Source organism: Protomyctophum bolini (genome assembly GCF_963924005.1).
Source record: "Protomyctophum bolini genome assembly, chromosome: 24".
Taxonomy (NCBI): domain Eukaryota; kingdom Metazoa; phylum Chordata; class Actinopteri; order Myctophiformes; family Myctophidae; genus Protomyctophum; species Protomyctophum bolini.
Window position 1 is genome coordinate 18004828 of NC_137885.1, and position 26305 is coordinate 18031132.

The window sequence follows — 26305 nt, forward strand, 5'->3', positions numbered from 1 at the left end:
ATTCTTGGTGGTGACACAAGTCTGTTCATATATCGGAGCCCATTACTATCGCCTAGCAACTGGATGATGATTCTATTCCCAGAGGTGTGACTGCTGCTGCGTTGTCAGTCACACCTGAGAGTTGTGACATTCTTTCAAGATCCCTCTCTCACATGCACACTGCACTGAGACACATACTGTACACCAGTGGTTCCCAAAGTGGAGTCCGGGGACCCCTAGGGGTCTTTGAGGGAGTTCCAGGGGGTCCCCATGCAGCTAAATGATAGTTAGTAACCAAATGGACCCTTATGGGTCTGTAGCTCAAAGAGTGTACAAATGGAACCAAATGGCACTCTCAGTTCAATTAACATTGCTTTTACAATATAAATTGGGGTCCCAGAGAATGGCATTGAATACGGGACCGTAGCCAAATTCAGGTCAAAACATAATGTAAACTACTGTAATGTTTATTCTTCTACTGTAATGTTTATTCTTATGTGGACCCCAGGAAGACTAACTGGTTGCTACGGCACCAGCTAATGGGGATCCTTAATAAAAATCAAAAGAAAATCTAACCGGGGGCCCTTGAATGGTTGAATATCACTGCTAGAGTCGCAAATATCTTCTCTTATGGGGGTCCTTCGGATATATTTTCAAATGGGGGGTCCGCAGGCTGAAAGTTTGGGAACCACTGCTGTACACACTGCACTGAGGCACACTATGCACACATACACACTGCAGTGTGACTGACAATGTACTGCACTGAAGCGGACCAATTTGCTTTACTCAAAACAAATGAAAGGGTCTGCCGATGGATCATTTGTAACTTCTGATAAACGTGTTTGTTTGAAGAATGTATCCCCGCCCTCACACCGCCATGCTGACTCTTTAGGTCAGTAAATTCATTAAATTAGCTGGAGCTGCCCAACATTTCCGTTGCCGTATTACTGAAAGCAACCTTTATTGCCATTTTAAGAGGAGGCTTTAGACTGTTTTCACCCCTTGTCCGTCTGAACATTTATTTGTCTATCTGTCCGTGAACAGTTCAATCTGCCGCACTGCTGGCCCTAACGGCGTGGAACTTGGCATGCGCACTCCCAATAGGCCAAGTGGAATGGTGACATTCCAAGATGGCGATGTGTTTTGTTAACTAAAATAACCTCTGTCTCCGTTTGAGGCGTCATCACAAGCTGTCATCCGTTAAACTTCACACTCTCTCCTCAGATGATCTGCGACAGAACTCTCATCACACTCCCGCCTCCCACCCCGTATGACTGTTCACTGCTCTGACATGGTTTTTGAATCCATCTGTTCCACGCTTGATTTAACGCACTCAAAAGCATAACATCCATACCACACCAGCCGTCCCCAGTTTTAACTTTTACTTTGAAAAAGGGCCGCCTGTTATTATGGAACTGTGGCCATATTCCATTTGTCTTTCCTCTGAGCATTATGGTTAGACATGGGTTAAGGTTAGGTTTAGGTGTGCTACCCCGTGGGAGGTTAGGTTTAGGGTGAGGGTTTGAGATAGGTTGTAGTTGTAGGACTAATGACTGGTCTAACCAATGACTAGTCTAAACAAAAACAATTCTAAACTAAGTACTGCACCCGTGGACCTCGCTTGTTGGCCATTCTTCGACAACCATCACATCTCTTGCTGTCATTGTGCTATGCAAAGGCTCTCATCAAACATGGCCGCCATTATGAGCATGTCCGCCAGGTGCCCATGTATGGTCTAAACCGCACCATCAGACTGGTGTGGTATAGCTCACGGTCATAATGCTGCTGCTCTGACAAACCTCTGCTCTGTCTAATCACTAATCGGCACGATTAATGTGATTCATCCGTTCTCAACTCTTCTATTAAGGATAGGTATGCTGTCATGCCCATTTCAGCACGGCTGGAGAGCCTATTTCAACCAGTTGCTTGGTCAGAACTACACCTGTAGTAATATAAATATTTCATTCAACTTTTGTCTTTATTCTCCCTTTTTTGGGGGGCAACTCCTCTGTTTACCACCAGAGGGGCTCAAGTACCACTATTGGTACAAGTACCAGTGGTTGGACCTCTGGTCCATGGCACATAAGAGCACATAGTTTTTGTAGTAGTTTTGGCTGAGGCAGAGCCTTAACATATGTTATCTGATTACCACTTTCGGCTCTAGCTGTGGGACTCTTAGCATTGGCAGGCTCCTACTGTGCTACTCGGCACTGTCAGCAGTTGCCCTGCATGAGTCAAACTCTGACCACAAACGGCTCCTTTCACCATGTGAGAAACTGTGAATGTTGCTCACATGATGACAGTCAGTGGTGAACTGGTGACTCAAGCAGATCGGAGATGCAGCGCAACTGCTGACCCATTGCGATCAGGCATTTGGGTCGTCACCGTGTGATATATTTTTGTAATCATGTGGATTGGAATAAATACAGGAGGCTCTGTTATGCTGTGTTGCCCTCAATCTTGTGGTCATGTGTATTTACTGTACACAGTAAAATGTTAATTCATCCATTTATAACTTTGAGAGTGCACAAATTTAAACAAATGCACAATTACTCATCCATTTGGTTATTTGTGCACTATATTATCACGGAGGATTTTACTATGTGCCTCATGACATACCCTGTCATATCGGCTCCACCAGAAAAGATCTGTCTAATGATACACATCTGACACATCTGCTATTGTTGGGTTCCTTTCAAATGAGAGTCTGTTACTGTATGTCAAATGTCTGTGTCTTACCTAAATACAGCTGGTTTTGTTAGCCCAAAAGTGAACATTTGCTCAAATTCTGTCTCTCAAGAAGGCATTCGTTTCTATCCATTGGAGCAAGTTTTGACGAGAGGCCTTATTGGAGCACCGCCCCCTTTTCCCAAGTTGATAACACTATATATATATATATATGAAACAAATAGGTCACAGCAGGGGTTCTACAAGGGGACCCTAGCTCTAGGTTCGTCCCTTAATTCCCTCGACTTTGCAGCGTGCAGAGCTATCGTCGGGTGGGAGGCTGAGCTCAGATTGGCCCAGAGGAGTAGGTCAATATGCCCTCCAGCAGTATAGTGGAGACAGAACAACAACACACTGCAGTGCTCTCTGATGAGGGTGAGGGATCAGGCACAAGACCTGGTCCGCAAAGTGGAGGCTGAATGCAAAGACAAAGCCAGGTCAGGTTCTGTCTGTGTGACAACCCTGAAAGGACTTCAAGTATCTTGGGTCTTGGCTCCTGGGTCAGCTCATCTGAGCAGGACGTCATGCTACAAAAGGCCAAGTCATGGAAGGAGACCCGAATGGGGATCTGGGGCTATGACATGGTGAGAGAGGTTCAAATCTCCTTTATCCTCGTCACCGTGGAGTCTGGCCTGATTCACAGCCGCAAGTCAAGGACTGCTATGACCAATGCTGCTGCATCAGCATGTTGCAGCTGCGTTTTGGAGGCGGTGGATTTAGCTCACTCATGCACTAATGATAGCATTAATAATGCACAAGCAAAATGAGAAAAATGTCAGGCTTCCAAGCTCTCTGTGAACTTTCCATCCAGAATACATTTGTTTTGTGAATCAAAGTTGTGATGCTATCAAGAACTAAACCTGATCAATCTCATCTTACATGGACATAGTTTGCAATGAGCCAGTAGGCTACCTTACAGATCAAGTGTGATAAAAACGTGATTTAATCTGTTTTTCTTGGACACAGATATTCTTACTGAACTAAGTATCAAAAATATTGAGCATAAATACCGGTATCTATAAGCCTATTTGGCGTCAAGGCTCTGTCTCATTTCATTAATTTCCTGTAAGCATGAGGATATTAGAAAAGCCCACATACGGTAATATAACAGGTGGGTCATGGGGTGGTTTTGGGAGTGCAAAATACTAAGCTCAAACCAGCTGCAGAGCAAGGTAGCAAGATGCCAGAGCAGCAGCAACAATAATTAATAGTAAGTAAGGTTTAAACAGCTCGCCACAATTAGATGATGGTGGTCAGACTCAGAGCATGTGACTGATCTCCTGATCAGGAGCTGCTCTGAGTTGTCTGTGTGAATTTGCTCCGAAGGCTTCGTAACATCTTTGGATGAGAGATTTTGTTGCTTTTTCTGGTGAATTAAATCCTCCTTTAGGTGTAGAGCATAGCAGTGGTTTTCTGGGCCCACTTAAAACTCTCCAATTCATTTTCCCCATAGAGATTTACATTATGTAAGCCTAGAATCAAGCCATCCAGGATCCTGGTGAATCATGACCAAAAAGAAAACATTGATTCTGTGTATTTAATTATATGATGTACTACATTTAATAAATACCCTTTGTTTAGCGTCTTTTCAGAGAATCAAAGGTTCAAATCCATGGTCATGAGTCATGACTCATCAGGATCCTGGATGGCTCCATTCTAGGCTTAAAATAATTGATATAAATATTTTTGTAAATCTCTATAGGGGAAAAATGAATGGCCGATTTTCTTTTTAGTGGGTCCAGAAGACAACACCCAGTGCTATTCTCTAATCTGTATAGAGAAAAGCACGTGCCCAGTGGAGGGGTTGTACCTTGTGGTCCAGCTGTAATTAAAGCTGTCGGTTGCAGTCCTTTGCATCTGATAAGGCTTCTAAACACTGACCAGCAGGAGCCGGTGCAAGTGATTCGCTTGCCGGCCGTGCGCATGACTCGATCAAGAACGACACGTTTTGCGTTTGTGTGATTGAACTTGCGTGCGTTCACCACACCGCCAGCACTATCGCCGCTGCTCCAATGGAGTTATAAGGCTTGCACTGTTGCACAGGACACTGCAAGCTGCGGGCCCTCAGGCTTAAGCGCAAGTAAATTCCATTGTTAATCCGGGCCTGAATTTATATGGTTTGTCAGGGCGCCAGTCAGCAGGGGTGTTGAACTGTAAGGAATGTGCATGTGCCAGGTGGTCCTCCCAGTGAAACTCGTCCCTGGCAGGAGAGAGAATGGGCTGACCATTCATTCCATGTGTATTGGAGGAGGCATGTGCAGTCTTGAATAACAACTAAAATAACCTTTTGACCTTTACACCACTAGACTAAACCTACTGTATATATTTCAACGTCATCTTCAAACTGAACCAGCTGTAAGCTCCAAGTCCAAGCCGTGATGAGCAGTCATGTCTGTCCACTAGAAGCTCTTGTGGCCTTTCTTTCCAGAATGTGAACAGTGAACACTATGCCTAATGTTCTAGATTACACTTGAAAAACCAAAGAGACAAATATTCTTGCCAAAGTCCTAGACAAAATGTATTTAAGAAATGTATTATTTATTGAGCAAGCAAAGACAGTATGCAGGTGCGGATTTTTTTTACTTGTTAAGGCTGCTCCGCCAACGCACCTGTCGCTGAGCTTTTAATCTGGTGTGTAAAAGATATCACCTGATCCAATGTCCTAGTCCTGAAATGTTTATTTACTCTAGTCTAGAATTACACTGTAATTCAGTTGTGAAACCCAGTTTATTGGGTCTATTCCAAACAGTGGAGAAAGGTTTGGCTTTGTTCGGATGGTAATATAAAATGGCATCAGCCAGTATCACATTATAGTGCTGTTAAAAGAAATGTCAGCTTTATAAACTTTTTTCATGCATTTTTTGTTGTTTTGTTTTTAAATCAAATAGCGACAAAAAAAATTGGTCTTGGCAAGTGCTGTGAATGATAAAAGGGCTGATATGAGAGATTATCAGCCCTAGGGTTTTATCAAGGGGCATAGGAATGAAAACACGCTGCGTATCAACAAGGGCGAGGCCCGCCATGCAGCAGCTGCTGCCATGCTGTCAGCAATTTTGATAAATCGCCAAGAAAATAATCAATAGTTGCAGGCACAACCTATACTGCCCATACTGTCAGGCTATTGGTTTATGGGTATGTGATGAACAAATGATCAATATGACAATCTATATAGTATAATATAGTGTGCATGTTATCCCAGAGAGCTGTCAGTGTTGTTATAGCCTGACCAGAAATGACAAGCAGATACAAATACAGATAAAAGCCTGCGGGGTATACCGAGGCTAGTGTTGCTCTGGAGAAGGGGGCGTTGGTCTTACCACTTCAGGCAGCAGTCCGGTGGCCAGGTCGTGGATGGCCTTACCCAGGATGCACAGCGAGGACAGGATGAAGACGACACCCAGAATCGTACAGGCTCTGTGGGGGTGGGGTTGGGAGGACAGAGAGAGAGAGAGAGAGAGAGAACAGGGGTTTTCAACTGATTGTGAACGAGGGACCACCACCCTGACTTAGAATCAACCTGGGGACCATGCACTGCTGTGTTGGGTTTGGACGTGGGCTAAGATTAGTGCTTTTGTAACACTTGCTATGCAATATGCATCCCATGTGTATGCATCGTTTCTCAACCAATGTTCCACGGACTACTAATAATTTCCTAATAATAATGACTCAACCAGACAATCCGGTGCGCTTCCCCCTCTTGAGATTCTAACTCTCCTTTTCTGTTGAATTTCTTGACCTCCCACTTGTCAGTAAATGACTACATGGACGGTCGGTCATCATAGGACACCAGATCAGTTCACGGTTTCTCAACTGCTGGAAAGATTTTTTTTTAAATCAACGTATCAAACAAATTATTAAATGCATGGTCAGGAGCCACATACAATACCACGGACCACCTGTTGAAAACACCTGAGATAGAGGAAAGAACCGTTGAGACCACTTGAACCCTAGCATCCCTATTCTGCCAAAAGAAATGGCCGCTCTACAAGCTCACAATTCCAGTTTCCATCATTTCAAGGTTCTGGGTGTTTTATTTTGACATCCTATCCTCCATGGCTTTGATTTTAACATAACGATAGGTTTAAATCCCCTCTCCCCCTTTGTAGGCTGCAGTGCATGTATAAATCATGAAAGAAAGATTTATTTTACAAAAAAGAAGAGTCACAGAGAACAACTAGGGAGAGAGAGAGAGAGAGAGAGAGAGAGCAGGGTGCCTTCATATGAACAGCTGGGCAAAGTGGGTAGCTGTGTCCAAATCACTCTGTTCACTCTCTCTGTCACTGTCTTCAACCTCTCTGTCAATCTGCAGATCAGCTCTTGGTGGCAAGCGACATATAAAGTAGGCATTAGTAAACCCTCTCACTGTCTGACTCCCTGTCTGACAACCTGTCTGACTCCCTGACTCCCTCCCTCCCTCTCTCCTTCTCCCTCCTCCCTCTCTCCTTCTCCCTCTCTCCCTCCGTCTGTCTGTCTGTCTGTGGTTCGGTCGGTCGGTCGGTCGGTCGGTCTCCCGCCCTCCCTCCCTCTGTGGATGTTGTTCTGATGTTCTCAGAGGGGCTGTTCCGAAGAGGCAGGTTTACTTTAAACTCCAATTAACTGAGTCTGCAGGGAGATACAGCAACTACAGCATCTTTGCTGGTCATGCATGGTCTGTGCGTGCGTGAGTGCGTGAGTGCGTGCGTGCGTGTGTGTAAGGGCTATGCTGGAGAGTCAACTCGGTGGTGCCCTGGGCTTTGGTCAGAAGGTAACCACGGCAACAATTGGAGAGAGAGGACGTCAATGGGCTGTTCAACGCACGCACGCACGAGCACACACACACACACACACACACACACACACACACACACACACACACACACACACACACACACACACACACACACACACACACGACAAACTAATCATTTTACTGTTGCTTTCACTTAGACACCAAAATAGAGGCACACAATCACAGTACACACAGAGACACACAGCTCAGCACCGCACAACATTAGACAAATAGAAAGCAAGCAGGCAGTGGACACGTCATTGATCATGCATCCAGCATGTTGTAGGTAGGATGTATTATTCAACAGAAGCTCTTGTCCCAGTGTTGTCATTTCACTTCCAGTGTTTCACAATGAATGTTGAATCTCTGCAGTTGATTCTTAACCACTGAGACCAGATTCTACAATATTCATGGTTTTCTGAAAAACATATGTTTCTGTATCAGTGGTTGTCAAACATTTTCATGTCAAGGACCCCCAGAATTATCTGTATTTGGCCGTTGACGCCCATCTGAAAATATGTTGTTCCAGGGAGCCCCCAGAAGCAAAGATTTGAGTTAAAAACGTTCACTGGAAAAAAATAATTTGTGCCACATCTTCACGATTTCTCAAAAATAGCAGACTGGTTAAAAGGTGACGCCGATGTGTCCTCAGGTCTTAATGGGTTAACCACTTTCAGCCTGGCCTCTATATCTGACATGCCATCATATTTTTTGTCCCAGGATGTGCAAGCATAATCGTGATCATCATGATATTCTAGCAAGAAATTGTACATTTTGATTTTGATTGAACTAAAATAACTATACAGTGCCAAGCTATGTGGCACCAAAAGTAAGCAACGCAGTTTCCTTGGCTGTAACTTCAGAGTCACCTGATGCACGTGCATGCATGCACACATGATCACTGACACTTGATGTCTGACTGTAAGTGAAAGCAACAGGAAAATGATTAGTGTGTGCGCGCGTGCGCATGTTTGTGCACGTCTCACGGCCAGGCTGCAGATATCTGGTGGGACCCTCTAGGCACGTGCGTCTCACGGCCAGGCTACAGATCTCTGGTGGTACCCTCTAGGCACGTGCGTCGTGCACAAGTTGGTTATGAGGACAGTTAGCAAGGTACTGCTTATTATTGGAAGCCGTTCGCTCAATTTGGAAGAGGTGTTGTTTCCTTTATCCATGATTGATCTGCTGTGTCAACTGTATTAAACGTAACAATGTTCTGCCGTCAAGGGACTTTGTAACTGGCTGTTTTCCTATTGTCTGACCGCATTGGCAGTCCTTCATTTGGACAAGGCGCTCTCCTACTCGTGTTTATGTGCACATAAATACATATTTCAAATGTGTGCCTGACATCCTTGCAGAGAGGAAACAACAACAACAAGGCCCTCTGGTGAAAGCCAATTACCAGCAAAGCTAACAAGTGTCTGTGTCCTTGTGCAAACATGGCAATTAGCTGCCACAGTGACAGCATCTTAATGAAAATTCATCTCTGCTATGCAGGCAGCAATAATTAGAGGGGTCCTTCGTCTGCCCTTTGAAGGCAACACTGATCCTCCTGCATTTATCACTATGATCATGCATTAAGACACAAAGACCCGGTCATTAGCCTTAATGAGTTGCTGAATGGTCTGTGATCATTCACCTCATACAATGTATTGAATGAGACTTCATGTCGTTCATTGTACTGTTCAACCCTAACCCTGTCATTTTATGGAGCTGAATGCAGGTTGAATCGCACAGAATAAAATCCTCTGTGTTTATTTTACTCCGTGTAAAAATGGAGCCGCAATCGATATGAAGCTCAACATCAATACATGTCAATCTGGACCTTGGGATGACATAAAACCTCTCTCGCTGTCTCTCTATTTGCTGTCTTTGTGTCAACATCCAGGTTCGTCTGCAGTGACAGTGACGTCATTCTTCTTCTCTAACAATTTCAGTGTGACAGTGAGACATCCCAAAAGACCCAGAGCGCACGTGTGTGTGTGTGTGTGTGTGTGTGTGTGTGTGTGTGTGTGTGTGTGTGTGTGTGTGTGTGTGTGTGTGTGTGTGTGTGTGTGTGTGTGTGTGTGTGTGTGTGTGAACCTATGTGTGAATGAATGTTGTCTTAATGATGTGTACCCTCGGTCACGATTCTGTCACAATGCAGCATTAAATTCATTTGTTGCCTGTTCTGTGTATTCCTGTGGGTGGGTGATTCCACAACTGGCAATCAGCAGTCATTAAACTAGTCACAACAATTAGCAACCAGTCACAGCTTGGTTGAAGGCAGAGTCAGTTTGCAGACAGGTGAAATGGAGCTGCAGGTCAGTACAGAGACAGTACATTTTGTTTAACTACTTGAACCTCAATAGCATCCATAATATTCTGGGGGAAACATTCGTCAGATGTGTGAGCTTGTAGATTTGCTATTTTTGGCTGAGATTTGGTGTAGATTGAAAAAAAGAACACACCCAGTACCATACTTGCATTTTACAAGTGGCCTTCATGTCATACACAGGCTAGAAGTTCCCTGACTGAAGAGTTCTGGTGTGTGTAAAGATGATGAGCCTCAGCCAACTTGGAGTGATTTCCATTCGAACCTGATCTTCACCGCTACTCTGGACAACAGCTCTTCTTGTCCTGCCAGGGTGGGTAGGCAATTTGACTAAATACTGACTGCTTTACCTGGGCTTGAGTGAAAGAGTGAAGGGCTGATCCGTCCGCTTTATTGAAAGAGGTGCAGTGGTTGGATTGTGTTAGTGAATAGATGTCTCCATACTGTGAAAGGCCATACTGTGTGAATGTTTGTTTTCCTTCCTATACTTTCAATACATGGTACCAGTTCTAACTGCAATACAAGTCTCGGGTGTTCTTTCAAGTGTCATCAGAGGATGCATATGTTTGTTAGACATACTAAAGTCCGACTTCAACAGGCAAACACTGTCGCTCCCGAGATGCGCTGCCAGTTACAACTAACCCATGGCAGGTTCAAACTAACCTGTGGCTTTCTTCCTGTGAGGTTAGGTTTTGGGTAGGGTGTCAGACTCATGACCATAGGACACTAGTATGTCGGACCAAACACATGCACCCATCATCAGTGCAGTTTTTCTCCATTTTAAACCTATCCTCTGAATGTAGTAGCTAGTCCAGTAAGCGTAATAATGTGCTACAGATCTGGTGTTTATGTGTGGAGGGGGAGTAATTTATCAGGTGTGTACACAGTACACACTAAAACATTCCTTCCCTACAAGAAGATTTTTCCCTTGAGCTCAGCTACATATGTTTACTGGAGTGGATTCCCTTTAGGATGCCCATGTTTGCTGCGTGACTATAGTGACCATAGACATATACAGTAAAGGTAGGGTGTCTGTATCTCGAGGGAAGGCAACATGGAGGCAAGCTTTCCCCGAGAGTCCTTGTGAAGCATAATGGAAGCAAAGTGGAAGCTTTCGGTAAGCAGACGATCGGTAGGCAAATCGGAGGCATGACTCCCTTTTTCCCAGCGGCACTTGCTTTTGCAATGTAAACGGAAGTCCCGGGAAAAGAAGCGCTGTGATTGGCCAGTAGTTACTTGAGTGGCAGGGAAGCAGGCACGCAGCGTGCCTTCAGCAATTCCGCTTGACTTCCTCCTGTTGGAGACGGGTCGCTCCAACGAACTGCAGCGACCAATGAGGCATCTATATTGTTTTATATTATATGATAGTGATGCCGTTCTTACGCCCGAGTATGGGAAAGCATTGCGGACTCCCCATTGGCTTGAAGGACAGCCAATGAAGAGCAATTTGTGTAAAAAGTCACTACTAGCGTTCCGGCGACTGAACAGACCGGCCTGTGTGTAAAGTACAGAGCCAACAGCGGTCCAATTACGTCTAGAGGGTTTAAGTGCTTTATCACATGAACCTGTTACCGTAGCATTCCTATCTGGGCAGGTCGTAACGGGTGAGCATTCGACGAAAATGTATGAACATTTGCCGAATATAGGAGCTCTTGAGGGCTTGTAGATCTACTAGGCTATATAGAGAGTCTGTGTAAAGGGAAAAAAGAAAGGGGGAAAATATAGGACCCTGGGGGACCACCTGGTGAATAGACAGAGATAGGCTTACATTTCATCACTCAGACATTTTAACACTCGCCGTTGGCACCCTGTCTATTCAACAGGAACTGAGGAACACACACACACACACACACACACACACAGGTGCACACAGTTAACAGAGACCCACACTCGACTGTATACACACACACAGGCACACGGCTCGATTATGGTGCAGGTAGAGATAAGACGCGAGACGTCTGTCTGCTATGTGTCCCTGTGGAGCGCCACTGACAGACATGAAGAGACTCTCTGTCTTGACACTAGTCACACTACACAGCACAGGACAAAGACCACACTCTCCTCTCTCACACGCACGCACGCACACACACACACACACACACACACACACACACACTCTATTTACAATTTAGGCATTTAGCAGTCGCTCTTGTCCAGAGCGACTTACAAAGTGCAAGATGGGAGTAAATGTCATGAACGGTATAGTCCACAAAGGACAGGCTAAATAGGTAATTACAATTTGCTGTAAGAAAACAATTAGCCACCTGGTATAAGGGGTTCCTATTCTGGGAATGTCATTATAGGCAAACCATTTTCTAAACGTTTGATTTTACTATACAGCATTTGATTCTGTGTTAAAACAATATTGGGGAGGAGGGGGTAGAGAGAGTGAGGATGCGTGGCATGGATGTGCAAGCCTATGTTGCTACATGTGAGGCCCGACCCTCTAAATATATAACGGGTGTCCCCTGTGGCACAGCCCGTTGCGATACTCAGCCAATCGCAACGCAGCATGACACACCTTCCAGCCAATCACTGCTCAATAAATAAACAAATTTCATCGACACAATTACTAAAATGATTAGATAAAGATGATTAGTTAGATAGTCCAAACCCATTTGGGGATATGACATACAGTACCCAATCCCTACCTCTCTCTCTCTCTCTTGGCTCCCTCTCTCTCCCTTCTGTCTCTCCACCCTCTTTCTGCCACTTAAATAACGGCCGTCCTAATTTCGGCACCTCTCCCTTTATGCTGTCGTCCTCCATTTAGCGTTCGACGACATGACATACCTTTACTTTTATTTATACACTTTTTTTGCCCTCATGTATTATATTGCCTATATAGGCAATCACACTCCCCAGGATTGCATTGTCAATGCCTGTGTGCAAATTCAGATTGATTGCTCCAGCCACTGAGGAGAAGGGGAAAGTGTTGCACAATGTCTAACATCTCTCTATCTGGAACATATACGGGGTCTCCTGTGGCACACTCGTTATGCGATGCTCAGCCAATGGCATCTTTCGGCACCTAACATTCGGTGCCAATTCCGTCCTCCAATGTTGAGGATTACTAAAAACGGCCCCTCCCTTTCTTCTGCCCTCCTCAATTTCGGCACAGAATGGCAGACCTCCCATTCAATTACAACGGCCCCTCCCTTTATACTGGTGTCCTCACTTTTGCGTCCTCAATTGTGAGGCGCAGAATGGAAGACCACTCGCATGTAATCTCATAGGGGGCCCAGACAGACAGACAGACTCACATGTACTCCCGGTGGGCTGAGTGCACAGCGGCAGCGTTGCTGTAGCGCCACAGGACGATGATGGAGGACAACACGTCCAGAGTGGCGTCAAACTGCAGAGACAACGGGGACAACAGGGAGCATGGTTAACGTCTCTTCCACCAACCAGTAGTTAGTACAGGAGTAGACTATATTGGAGATGTACTGATTCCTTTTATTTCCTTCCCCATATACCGATAATAACTCAATACTGAGTCCCGATCCAATACCAGTGAGTCATTTAAAAACATCTAGCACAAAGTGAGGTCCAGGGACCGTCATAGTTCTCTACAGGTCAAAAGTAGTAAGAATTTTGAGTAGATCTGCAATTTTTACTACTTTTGAATAAGTGGAAATTAAAGTGCGGTTATGTATGTCTGTGGGTTTAAATAAATAAATAAATAAACTAACAAGACCTGACAGTGGCGACACAAGACGCTAGACTACAGTACACTATGATAGACTATAGGAGATTACAAGAAACTACCTTAAACTATGATAGACTATAGGACATTACAATAGATGTAATATGATAGTCCAAATATGAGAAACATCCTGGTTACCTGATACCAATACTTTTGTACTTTTATCTCAAGTCAATGTTTCATTCCCGACTTGTAACTGAGTATTTCTACCTTGCGGTATTTAAAACATTTGAGTACTTCCCCACCTCTTTGAAGGTTTAGCGAGGTGTTGTGTGACAGTGTGTACACTGACATTGAAGGTTTGCATGCAGACATACGAGTACTTCCAAATGCTATTTGCAGGCAGATGACTGCCTCTATGCCTGACTGCCTGCCTAAATGTGTGTGGGCGGGAGCCTTCATATGCTTAGTGAAAAGCTTGACAGAGTACTTACTGCAAATCCAAAAGCTGAAGCGCTGTGTCGCATGATCGAAACGGCTGCAACATAGAAAGAGAGAACGAGAGAAATTAGATTTCTTATTGATGATAGCAGTATGGAACTCACAGTTCCGGATGATGTATGTTATGTCATCATCGGCGAGGCTGTGTTGTGTCTAATTATCACATTATAGCAACATCGTGTTACGGCTCTAGCAGAGACTCTCAACCCATTTTATTTCAAGGACCGCCAGTTTGACATGGATTCGTCTAAGGACCCCCATTTAATGGCATTTCTATCTCTGGGACCCCCAATTTATATTGTAAAATCAATGTTAATTTAACTGAGTGTACAAATTGAACCACTCTCAGAGTTACAGACCCATAAGGGTCCACTTGCTTACAAACTATCAATTAGCTGGAACTCCCCCAAGGACCCCACTTTGGGAACCACTGGCTTAGTGGGTAGCAGGAAGGCAGTATGGTCATCAGAAGGTCAATGGTTCGATGTGTTGTGGAGCAAGACCCTGTAATGGTTGCTGTCAGGTGGAAATCTCGTATCTCCACATTTCAACTTTTTGACGTTTTTCCATTTTATTAATGGAACACAAAAGCAGTTTGCAGATCTATAAGCACACAACAACGCCTCGTGAGGTTGTGAGCTTTTAGATTTTTGTACTATTTTTAATATAATTTAATCATAGAAAATGAACCATTTTGGACATGCAAGGTTTCCACCCGACATCGATGCTATACTAGTAGACACCCTACTTTTCCCCCTCTGTACCAAATCTCTATGCCGAACATAGTCAAACTAAACGGAGTACACGCTGAATGTTCACCCCCCCCCCCCCCGGAATAAGAATGCTATAGGTTTAATGTAGTTAACTCAATTAAGTGTAGCAGCTGAATTAAGTGTATACCTTCCTGTCTGTCGGGCTGCTCCCACGTACTGTAGACCATTATTTGGTTCCCAAACTTTTTCGTGTCGAATTGTCAAGGACCCCTAAAATGATACTCATTAGCCTGCGGACCCCCCGTTTGAAAATATATGCCAAGTTCACCCATAAGAGAAGGTCTTTACAGCTCTAGGGACCCTGGTTTGACCTGAATTTAATGGCATTTAAATGGCATCTCTGGGACCCCCAATTTATATTGTAAAATCAATGCTAATTTAACTCTGAGAGTGTACAAATGGAATCCATTTGGTTCCATTTGTACTCTCTCAGAGTTACAGATCCATGAGGGTCCATTTGGTTTCAAACTATCATTTAGCTGGGGACCCTCTGGAACTTTAGGCCCTAGAGTCTAGGGGTCCCCGGACCCCACTTTGGGAATGGGAACCACATTTTAAAGATGCCTGTTTTTGGTATTTAAAGAATTTCTTGACAGACACTGACAAGAGTATATTATAATGAATTCTCTCTCCAACTATCTGCCATTATCGAAAACAACCCAATAACCCATAACCAGGACTCTCTCACTCTCTCTCTCTCTCTCTCTCACACACACACACACACACACACACACACACACACACACACAGTCACACACACACACACACACACACACACACACACACACACACACACACACACACACACACACACACACACTAAGGCATACAGGCACGCACGCACAGGCACAGGCAAACATACACATACACTACCAGTGGTTCTCAACCAGTGGTCCGGGGTCCCCGGATAGTTGGTATGGATAGTTGGTAACCACTAACCAAATGGACCCTTATATATCTTTAACTCTTGAGAGTGTCAAATGAAACCAAATGGACCCTTATAGATCTTTAACTCTTGAGAGCATAAACCCTTATTGGTCCTTTGGTTTCATTTTACACTCTCAAGAGTTACATTATTGTTAAACATCTGCATTACCGGTACTTAATTTACAAGAAGCATGAAATTGTGTGTCAGCGATAACAAAATTGTCTTTAGTTTTAGGTCAGAGACCTCTGACATGTCGAGTGTCAGAGGTCTCTGACATGTGGAGTTTTCCAGAATGGATATTGACTGGGGCAGAGGCACTCTTTGTGTGGAGCTGACCTCCCTCAAGTTATTATCATATTAGGCCTGGGTTGATTTCAAGCACAGCACTGCTTATCAGTCTGGAGGCTTCCACTTCAGCCACTCCACATCCATGTACTGTGATGTACTGAAAGCCCTCGTTCATATTTTGTTTAGAAAATATGTTTGGTATGCTCCTGACTGCATAAGATTATTAGGATAACAATAAAAGGGCAAAAACAGAGAGTGAGAGCAGTCCAATGATGGAGATCATACACTAAATCTACACAACTTTTTTCTTTTTTTCATAAATCAGTGCTATTGAACACCCTTTATGTCTGTATGTTGGTTAAAATAAATTGACAGCTATTTGACGACATGAAACAGTTACACAATGCTTCTGCTACTCCTTTCTGTTGTTGAGGTAGTCTGTGGATTTCAATTGGGCAGGGGTGAGTAGCGAGTGACATGCTCCAACCCTTTGAATGTCCGACTGTGAGAGTTGGTGTCTGAGAGCTTATCATTTCTTATCAAGTCACACGTCAAGGATGTGTCTTTGAACTGGGCCCACATGATCACAAAATAAAGGTTCAATACGGTTTAGTGTCCAGCATAGCAGTGGTGTCTGTTAAGAAATGACACAGATGAGAGACTGAGCCTTTATGCTTGAAACAACCCATAATAATGGTATAATGTGGTCCAGAATCCACATACCAATACTAACAAGAGACTGCACTCAACAGAGCACATACAGTATGTACCTCTGTGCAAATTATCAAGCTATGCCAGTTCCACATGTCGGATAGTTCAGCACTGTATTTGTTCAGTGGCCGGAAAGGAGCTCTCCATCACCCCCCGTTTTTCTCAATTGGCCACAATAATGTGGGTTTGCCAGCCTCTTGTGTATACGTGTGCTCCACACACAAGATTCAACGGTTGCTACTTAAGTACTGAAGTTAACATCCGTTGTTGTGGAAGCCACGCGATGCGACACATTGTGAACTTGGAGATCGGCTTTTTTCAAATTAGCTACTTTACCCCACTGCCTAAATCAAATGGAGTGAAACATACTTGAAGTGAAATATATACCAACAAAAACTGTTTGTTTTGTTTTGTTTGACTTTATCCTTAAAGGCTATATTTGCTGACACCAATGAGACATCCGCCCCTGCGACCTGGCTATCCCAGTATCCCCCTCCTCTCTCTTTCATCCTCCGGTGTATGCCTGTCCGTTCTGTTGAGGGTGCACTGGGTGGGAGAGAGAGAGACGGACGGACAGATACACCAAAGAAAGAGAAGGGACCCTCTCCCCTTTCTCATGCACCACTTCCTCTGGTTTATTTTTAGCTGACAGACTCTTTGGGGAGCAGTGCTCTGCTCACACCAGCTTTTAGAGACAACAGCCCTGAATTCATTAATAAGAAATGGACCGCATATCTCTCTCTCTCTCTCTCTCTCTCTCTCTCTCTCTCTCTCTCTCTCTCTCTCTCTCTCTCCCCTGCCATCTGTGAGCATTTGCATGTCTCTCACCCCTCTCCCCCATTTCTTTCATTATATATGTACCAACAGAACAATTCTGAAATCGTGATACCGCTTCTCTCCCCTCCCCCCGTTTGTCTTCATCAACTCCCTCCCTCTCTCCTCGTCCTTTTTTCTTCTTTCTGTCTCCCTTGCTGCCTTTTATTGTTTGATCTGTATTCAGCGAGCGTTCACTGTTGAGGTATCCACTTCACTGCCGCTGCCTCCAACAACTGATATAGAAACCTCTAAGCACCACAGAAGAAAGTGTAGTTTGCCATTTATCATTCAGCGTGCATTTTATTTCACATCTAAGGATACATTTTCGACGACTTCGACCCCACTGACACTATTCTGGGGCGTGAACATTCTGCAAAAGCCACTGTTGTGAGATTGTAGATCGGCTGTTTCCACTGAATCTCGAGTGTGGAGTCCTGGGGGACCGCAGCCATCTACATACGCAGTGTATGGTTTAAGTAGCTAGGTTATTATAATGTACCAGGGCTTTCTATAATATCAAACCTGTAGCAAAGTCAGTGAGACAGTTCGTCTCTCTCTTTCGGTGCCGCCTATAGCTCCCTCACCCTCTCTCTCTCTGCAGTTCTCTCCCTGGTTACATCAGAGAATTCTATCTTCCCTCTGTCGTTGCGTCTAGATACTAGATACTAGAAACATAATGGGCTCTCTGTGGTTAAAAGTTATTTAATGGCCGCATTTCCTCTGTGTTGACCAATACAATTTTTATTAATTTCTTCATAATTTCATCGCTGACAAACTCTGTTGCAGGCAGCACTACAGTGAAAACACATGTCATTGGACCTTTTTTATTTTGAGGGGGCGCTAGCCCCGTCTATAAACAGCTTTTGTCCCCACACGTCTCAAGATTTGCTATTGACCACGGTAAGAGAATTCCGGTCAAATGTCAGCTACATTTTGTCGGAAATGAAATGAAACACAGCTCATGGTGTATTTCAAGATCTGATTGAAAAGCTTTTTTTGTCTGTGTGGAAACAATGCAGTGACACACTTTAGTTACAGTGGGCTGTAAGAGCTGTGATTTCCACTGTAAATACTGGTACAAAAACATTGTTGTTCATATCTACTATCTAGCTGTGTTCTGTTTGCTGAATTATGTTTCATACTGGTGGTTTCATGAAATCGGTCTACTCACTATGAATACTGATGAATACACTATAGGTGGGGCGTTCACCACCAGTGCTGGTGGCCTGTACCTAGGGCTGTGTAATGTTGGTTTTCCACTGGTAAGGGGCAGAATGTGAACAAGAAGAATAACCCCGCGCACTAATCTACTCCAATATAATTTATTGACAATGTTTGACCAGATGAAGATCTTCATCTGGTCAAACGAAACGTCTTCAATAAATTATATTGGAGGCAGATGAGTGTGCAATCTTTTTTTTTCTGATGTCACTTTCCAACCCAGCACCTCAACTAAGTGATGTGCGTATTCTATTAGGTTTTTGAGTGTTGCTAGCCACTCCTATAGACGGCAATGTGTGTCCCTGGCTGTGCCCCTGGATCTGAGCACGGAAATAGCATATTTTCACCACCAAGTGTCACTGTTGTGCAGCCTAACACACAGACACACACAGAGGCCAGGGAGTAGAGCTTGTATACAGTACAGTACAGTACAGTACAGTACAGTACAGTACAGTACAGCACCACTCACTTCAGACGGGTCCGATTTTTGTTGTTGTAAGAGGCGAATGATGTGTGGCATGAATGCATCAACCCAACCAGGAGGACGTGCCCTACCTCCCTTCGTCTGTCTGGATCATGTGATGACATTGTTCCTGGGTTGTGTAAATGGCATTGGGGCAATCCCCCTGGTATGTCAGGCAGGCCCATGACATTTACATAAATAAAACAGTGGTGCCACTGCCTAGTGCTTTAAATTGGATTTTCACTTGTACTTGAAAACTGATGGGCCGCTGTGCCATTTTCGCTAACCATTCTATGGTTTTTTACAGTATTGTTCATTAGTTGAAGTGGGTTCCAAAAATACATCATCGCTCTCCGTGGTGCTGAACTCTTAGTGGAAGTGGACGCCCGTTTGTTTTAACTTTTAACTAATCAAACTGCATTAAATAAAATGAATCACATGTAACTAACTATATCTCAAATGGCCTACATGTTTTGTGATCATGTCCCAAATGCTTTGAAAGATGTAGTAATGCTTGTAAGGCCTGCAGTAGCAGGCGTTGTAACATCATGCTTTAATGGGTTATTATTTAGCATATATATATACCAGTAAGACGCGCAAACGCGGGAAGCGAACGCAGCTCGTACATATTTGGTTATGTCACCGTGACTCAGCCATAACCATAAGGAGTCCCCAAAGCAGCTCCATATATGGGCACAAGTTGGACCACGCCATCACACTCATGTCCATGACTCAGCCATAACCATATAAGGAGTCCCCAAAGCAGCTCCATATATGGGCACAAAAGCGTGACACACGGACAGACAGACAGACAGACATGATCTGCTAGGTCTCATAGTAAGTGCTCATTGCGTTCGCAATTATGCTATATATATATGGAGTTCTGTGTCAGCCATGCCCAAATATGGAGAGGTAGCCAGGTAGGATGTCAGAACAGGCCAGTTTATGGAGTTCTGTGTCAGGCATGCCCAAATATGGAGTGTTGTGAAGTCAGAACAGGCCTGTTCTGTGTCAGCCATGCCCAAATATGGAGTGTTGTGAGGTCAGAACAGGCCAGCTCCATATATTGACCCTGGGCAGGGGCCCGGTCCAGAGTCCAGGCACTCGGGCAGAGGCCTTTTTGGGGTTCTGGACAACCGTGGGTCCGACCGACACCGGGCACTGCACTCCCTGTGGTGGTGTGGAACGCGTGTGTCGAATTTGAAGTCGGTAGGGTGAACAGTTCTCGAGTTATGTGGATTACAGACGTACACACAGAGACTTGCATTTGTTAGATAACATTTTTGCATTTTTTTAATTAATATTAGATTTTTTTTAGTTGAGTATTTAGAAGGTGTTTTGAGAATCCGTCTCAGTAAATGGGTTAAGTTGTTCTAGCCTGAAAGAATCTGACGAGGGGCGGAGTGGTTAACCAGGCTAAAGTTGTTTGGCCACTGATGGCATGTTTCACCACTGATGTGAGAGAGGTGGCAGGAGATGACTGTAAAGAGCCCCATGTGTGTCAAACACACACACACACACACACACACACACACACACACACACACACACACACGCCGTGCACACACACACATCTGCTCCCAGCTCTGATCGCTGCCAACAGAATGCAATTATAAATAGGCGATGACAGCTTGCAGAATTAAAAGTAAATATCAGCAGCGGGATAGCTAACTAAATAGCTGTATGTTGGTGTGTTGTTTTTTTGATGGGGAACCGTCACACATCGTGAGTGTTTGAGAGACGCCGCCGGGAAATTAGTTCACATGCCAGGCTTTCATCTTTTGTTTACACAAGGACTTCAATACCTCACACAGTTGTGAGAATATGCATGCACACACGCACACACACACACAGACACACACACACACACACACACACACACACACACACACACAGACACACAGTCACACACACACACACACACACACACACACACACACACACACACACACACACACACACACACGCACACGCACCCATGGAGAACTGGACATCTCACTCATAAAATGGCTTTAGTCACAAGTTGTCAAAACCCAAACTGTTGTCAAATTAATGAATAGCTGCTTTGACAAGAATCCAAAGAGGTCTACGGTGTATTAGTCCACCTCCTTCCCCACTCTACACTAAATATATTTCCCAAAGATGGCCGATCTAACTAGATCTGCTATTTTAGCAGAATGTTCGCACAAGAATAGGGACGCTATAGGGTTGTGGATATTTAATAGAGAAATGGCTATAATGAATTGCATTTTTATAACGCTTTTCCAAGTGCTCAAAGCGCTTTACAATGGTTCATTCATTCATACATTGGGAGGTGAAGCGGCGAACAGTCGACGCCAGCGTCCTCACTTCCCACATTCACACACCATTGGTGGCAAGCTCACACTGACCAACACATTGGAGGCAATGTAGGGTTCAGTGTCTTGCCCAAGGACACTTCGACGACCCAGAGATCATTGGACGACCTGCTCTACCTCCTGAGCCACAGCCGCCCTAAATACTATTATGCTATATACTTTTAGCCCCTTTTGTGGCAGGGATGAAAACAATGTATGGCAATGTCAGTCTTTCTATAAATCCGTCCATCCACCACTTTGGTCCCACACAACATTATCTCAAAACCTACAGACTGGACTGGCATGTCAAAGCTATAGACGGAGTGACATGCACCTCTCTGGCAAAGTGATTATAGTCCCTTCATTAAAAGCAGAGCGAGCAACCCCCCCCCCATTGGCTAGCTTTCAAGCAGAGTGCAAATTAGCGTCAAGTCAGTCAAAGGAAGCAGAGCTCTGGTAGCTGGGTAATTGGCTCCCAAGAAAGCACCGTGGTGTCGGCAGGGGCAGAGTTCTAACAAAGCGGTGGGCTTTTTCACGTAGGTACACACATTAGGTACACAAATGCACTCACTGTGTGCATACTGTAAACTATATAAACTGTGGTTTTCAACCCTTTTCATTTCAAGGTCCATTATTTATTCGGGATTTGAGCCACGGACAACCATTTGATGAGATTTAACCTCTCGGACCCAAAACTAAAGAATATTTTGTTGTCGTTGGGTAGGATTTTGTCCACGATTTCAGGCTGTATTGATGTTCATTAGGAGATAACGTTGATCAAAATAACAATTCTTCTACATTCTCTAATTATGTAGACTTCTTGTAAATTAAGTAGGCAAGAAGTAATAATTGAACTATTTACGCTCTCAAGAGTTACAAGATCTGTAATGGTCCATTTGGTTACCAACTCTCCATTTTGGGGACCACCTGGAACCCCCTCAAGGACCACTGGTGGCCCCCGCACCACTGACGTAGGTACACAGTACACACATTAGGTACACAAATGCACTCAATGTGTGCCTACTGTATAGATAAATCCACAGAGGAGTACCCTGGATGCGGCCATTGCTGAGGTGTTAGGTGTACCATTAACAGATTACCTACACCTGGCCTACAGGGCACTAATCCATGGCGCAGTGCCCCGTAGGCCAGGTGTAGGTAATCTGTTAATGGTACACCTCAGTAATGGCAATGCCCAGGGCACCTCTCTGTGGATTTGTCTATAGATAGACCTTTTCACAACATTTGTTTCTCGCTGCAGTGTTTACTTTGCGAATATCAGTATATAACTAACAGGAAATAAACTTTGACCCAAACTGTTGCCTAGCAACGCAATTCCACTGACATGGTCTGCACAGTGCACACTACATGCTCCTACCATACCACTTCTCTTCACTGACATGGTCTGCACAGTGTACACTACTGTATGCTCCTACCATACCACTTCTCTTCTTTCAAAAACTTTTCTTCTGCTGCCTGCAAAGCCAGATGCATCAGACAACAAAAGCACAATAGGGAATTACAAATACAGACGTTATTTTGCTGGCTATAGGCTGGAACATCAACAATGAGATTCACTATAATCTTCCATAATGGCTGCTGTTTTAGAGCAGTTAAGTGATGACTTTTCATATGTTTTATTGTTTTATTACTAGGCCTCAGGCCTCAACAAACAATACATCTCTGAGAGATGGAAAAATGGTGTGCCGTGGAGCTGAATATGACTTTATTTCATTCATTCTTTCATTCATTTTCTCATTCAACATGTGATTTGTAGATACTATACTAAATTGCTTCTATTTTTTTATTGTGCATGCATGTGCCTGCAAGCTGCACCTGTTTATCAGTAGGAGAATTCACACACACACACACACACACACACACACACACACACACACACACACACACACGGCAGCCAGAGCTGGCTGGTTTGTTTACATAATGCTAATGTTTTACTGTGTGCATTACCTAGGCGTTATCATCAGTCATAGACCTCACATCTACAGTATAGGGAATGGGAGCAGGTGGTGACGGAGAAGGTACACATACTTACAGTGTTGATTTCGTAGACTAAACCTATGACTAAATATGTTCGACTACCTTTTTTCACTGATGAAAACTAAATGGAAACTAAATGAAAACTAAGTTATGATGACTAAAACTAAGACTAAATATATTGACAATTTCGTCAACAAATAAAAACTAGACTAATGTTAGGAAGGGACTAGTGGACAAGAGATCCAGTATAAGTCATTTTACACTTGGTTGCATGCTGAAAATAGCAGATCTACAAGCTCACAACACAGCAAGTGTAAAATCAACCATTACGACAGCATCAAGGCCCGCCACAATACATTTTAGTCGACTAAATCAACTGTACATTTAGTCGACTAAAATCGTATGATATTTAGGCCTAGTCGACTAAAAGAGATAGTCAAAGAGACTATGAATTTGCTGTCAAAGACAACACTGCCAGAGCGGGATGGGCATTGGGCAAGGGCCTCTCATGGAGGCATTACCCGTGGGGCTGCCAGCGTGTTGCGCATATTTAACTTGATTCCTGTCAATTCAGCACTTATAAATGCAGAAGATTCCCGCACACACTTACAGTGATGTTAATAATATAATCAGCCAATGTGAGTACGGAAGGACTGGATGCTCTCTCTCTCTCTCTCTCTCTCTCTCTCTCTCTCCTCTCTACAAGGTTACAACCCCCCCCCCCCCCCACACACACACCTACTGTAGAATGATTTCTACCAAGCTTTCAAATTGATTAATAAACTCAAACTGCTATACACAGTACACACTATACAGTTTCTGTCCCTCTCTCTCTTTCTCTCTCTCACACACACAAACACACACACACACTGTCTAGACACACGCACATGCGCGCGCGCGCGTGCACACACACACACACACACACACACACACACACACACACACACACACACACACACACACACACACACACACGTGTTTTCCTTCATGCCGGATATGAGTCCACAGATCCAAGTAACAGTAAGCAACTCATTAAGTTGTTTTTAGTTTTTTAACAAAATTGTTAAGTGTAATTAAAGACATGACGTCACGTGGAGGAGACAAGAATAGAGCAGGGAAACAAGAGGAAAGGACTATGACTATGAGTAGGAGGGAGCGACAGCCATCTTCACTACAGCACACTTCAGAGAATCCCAACAAAATGCAATCTTAGACAAATGTCGGAATGTAAGGCCTTTTAGTTAAGCTCATAGTTAAGCATGTAGCATTTAATGGTGGAAGTTAGTTTTTGGGGACATGTCCCGATCACCGATTTCTTTTCTCCCAATCGACTGATACCAACACTGATCTTGTGTGTAAGGGGAAAGTTTAAAAATGTCCAAGATTATTATTATACTAGAGCGGTACCCGTTGGAGCCTCTACACCGTTGCCTGTTGGGCACTGGCCTACTTGGAACGATGCAAGTTGGAAAAGCAAGCCCCACCCAGATAGTATGTCTTTGTCCTGTTTATGTCCATATATGGAGTTGTGCATTTATAGTTAGACTAGACCTGTACATGCCCGTCGCAGTCTGCCACCGGCCTACTTGAGAACGATGCAACTTTGGAACCTAATAATATATGTCGTCATAGCACCCGTTTTAACTGTCAGCAGGTGTCCCACATGACATGGACTTTCTGTGTATGTGCCTGTGTGTGAAGACTGCAAACTGAAAGTTGTACTTGGCAATCATTTCAGCCCACTGACAGAGCCTGATTGGTTGAGCCTCAATTGGCTGAGGCAAAGGCTGGAAATTGCACAGGTGAAAGGAGTTGGCCTCATTAGGTCCACTGGCAGAGCCTGGTCCAGGTGAAATTAGTTGGTCTTATTAGGCCCACTGTCAGAGCCTGACCCAAGCCTTTTGTGGTGGTTCTGGAGAACCGTGGGTCCGACCGACTCGATACCTGGCACTGCACTCCCTGTGGGCGTGTGGAACACGTGTGTCGAATGTGAAGTCGGTGGGTCAAGTGGTTCTCGAGTTACGTGCATTACAACCGTACACGCACGTCTGCAGAGACGTGGCGCATTTATAGAAGGATTATAATTTTTTATTGTTTCTTGTTGCACCTTGCTTTTTCTTCTGCCTTGTTTCTTCTGTATACTACAGTACTTTTTCATTTTTCTTATTCTTACTTGTATGTTGTAACCTTAACTGCTGTGCCGCCTCTGGGCGACTGATTTCCCCTCCATGGGATAATAAAGGTATCTATCTATCTATCTATCTATCTATCTATCTATCTATCTATCTATCTATCTATCTATCTATCTATCTATCTATCTATCTATCTATCTATCTATCTCAAAACCCACGTCAAAACTGTTCCTGTGTGTGGGGAGGAAGTGGAGAATGTTTAGACCTGTCACGAAGATGCAAAGCGATATTATACTATATATCTGACTTTTATACCACTTAAATGTTTTCTGTTTCTCCAGATCGGTTAAATCGCAGATCACCGATCGAGTGTTTTGGAGTGAAAATCTGTGGCCGATAGATAGATCGGAGCGTCATTGTTAGCGGCTCATTGTCTTGCTCAGGGACACTTCGACATGCTAGACATGGGTGGGCCGGGAGGCGAACCGGTGACCGTCTGATTACCACTCAGCTATGGCCTGAGTGGAACGACAGTATATTAGAGCAACATATTAATTCTGTCAATCATTCATTGTAGGGCCAATATTCTACACAAACATACTGTACACATTGGTAGAAGGCTTACCAGTCTGTTTACAGTCTGAACGGCGATACTTGATTGGGCAGATCCCGATGTAAGCCTACTCTAGGTTTTATAACAGGAT

At 44.1% G+C, this 26305-nt stretch overlaps 1 protein-coding gene across 1 annotated transcript in view; it reads right to left on the minus strand.

Moving 5' to 3' along the window:
* LOC308311582 (transmembrane protein 163a-like) overlaps positions 1–26305 on the minus strand; it is a 38106-nt gene that overhangs the window by 7366 nt on the left and 4435 nt on the right. Inside the window, exons 3-5 of the mRNA XM_080758322.1 lie at positions 13929–13972; positions 13052–13143; positions 6024–6120 (exon numbers count right to left, since the gene is read on the minus strand). Coding sequence (XP_080614448.1) covers positions 6024–6120; positions 13052–13143; positions 13929–13972 — 233 coding nt within the window. The remainder of the gene's footprint in view (positions 1–6023; positions 6121–13051; positions 13144–13928; positions 13973–26305) is intronic.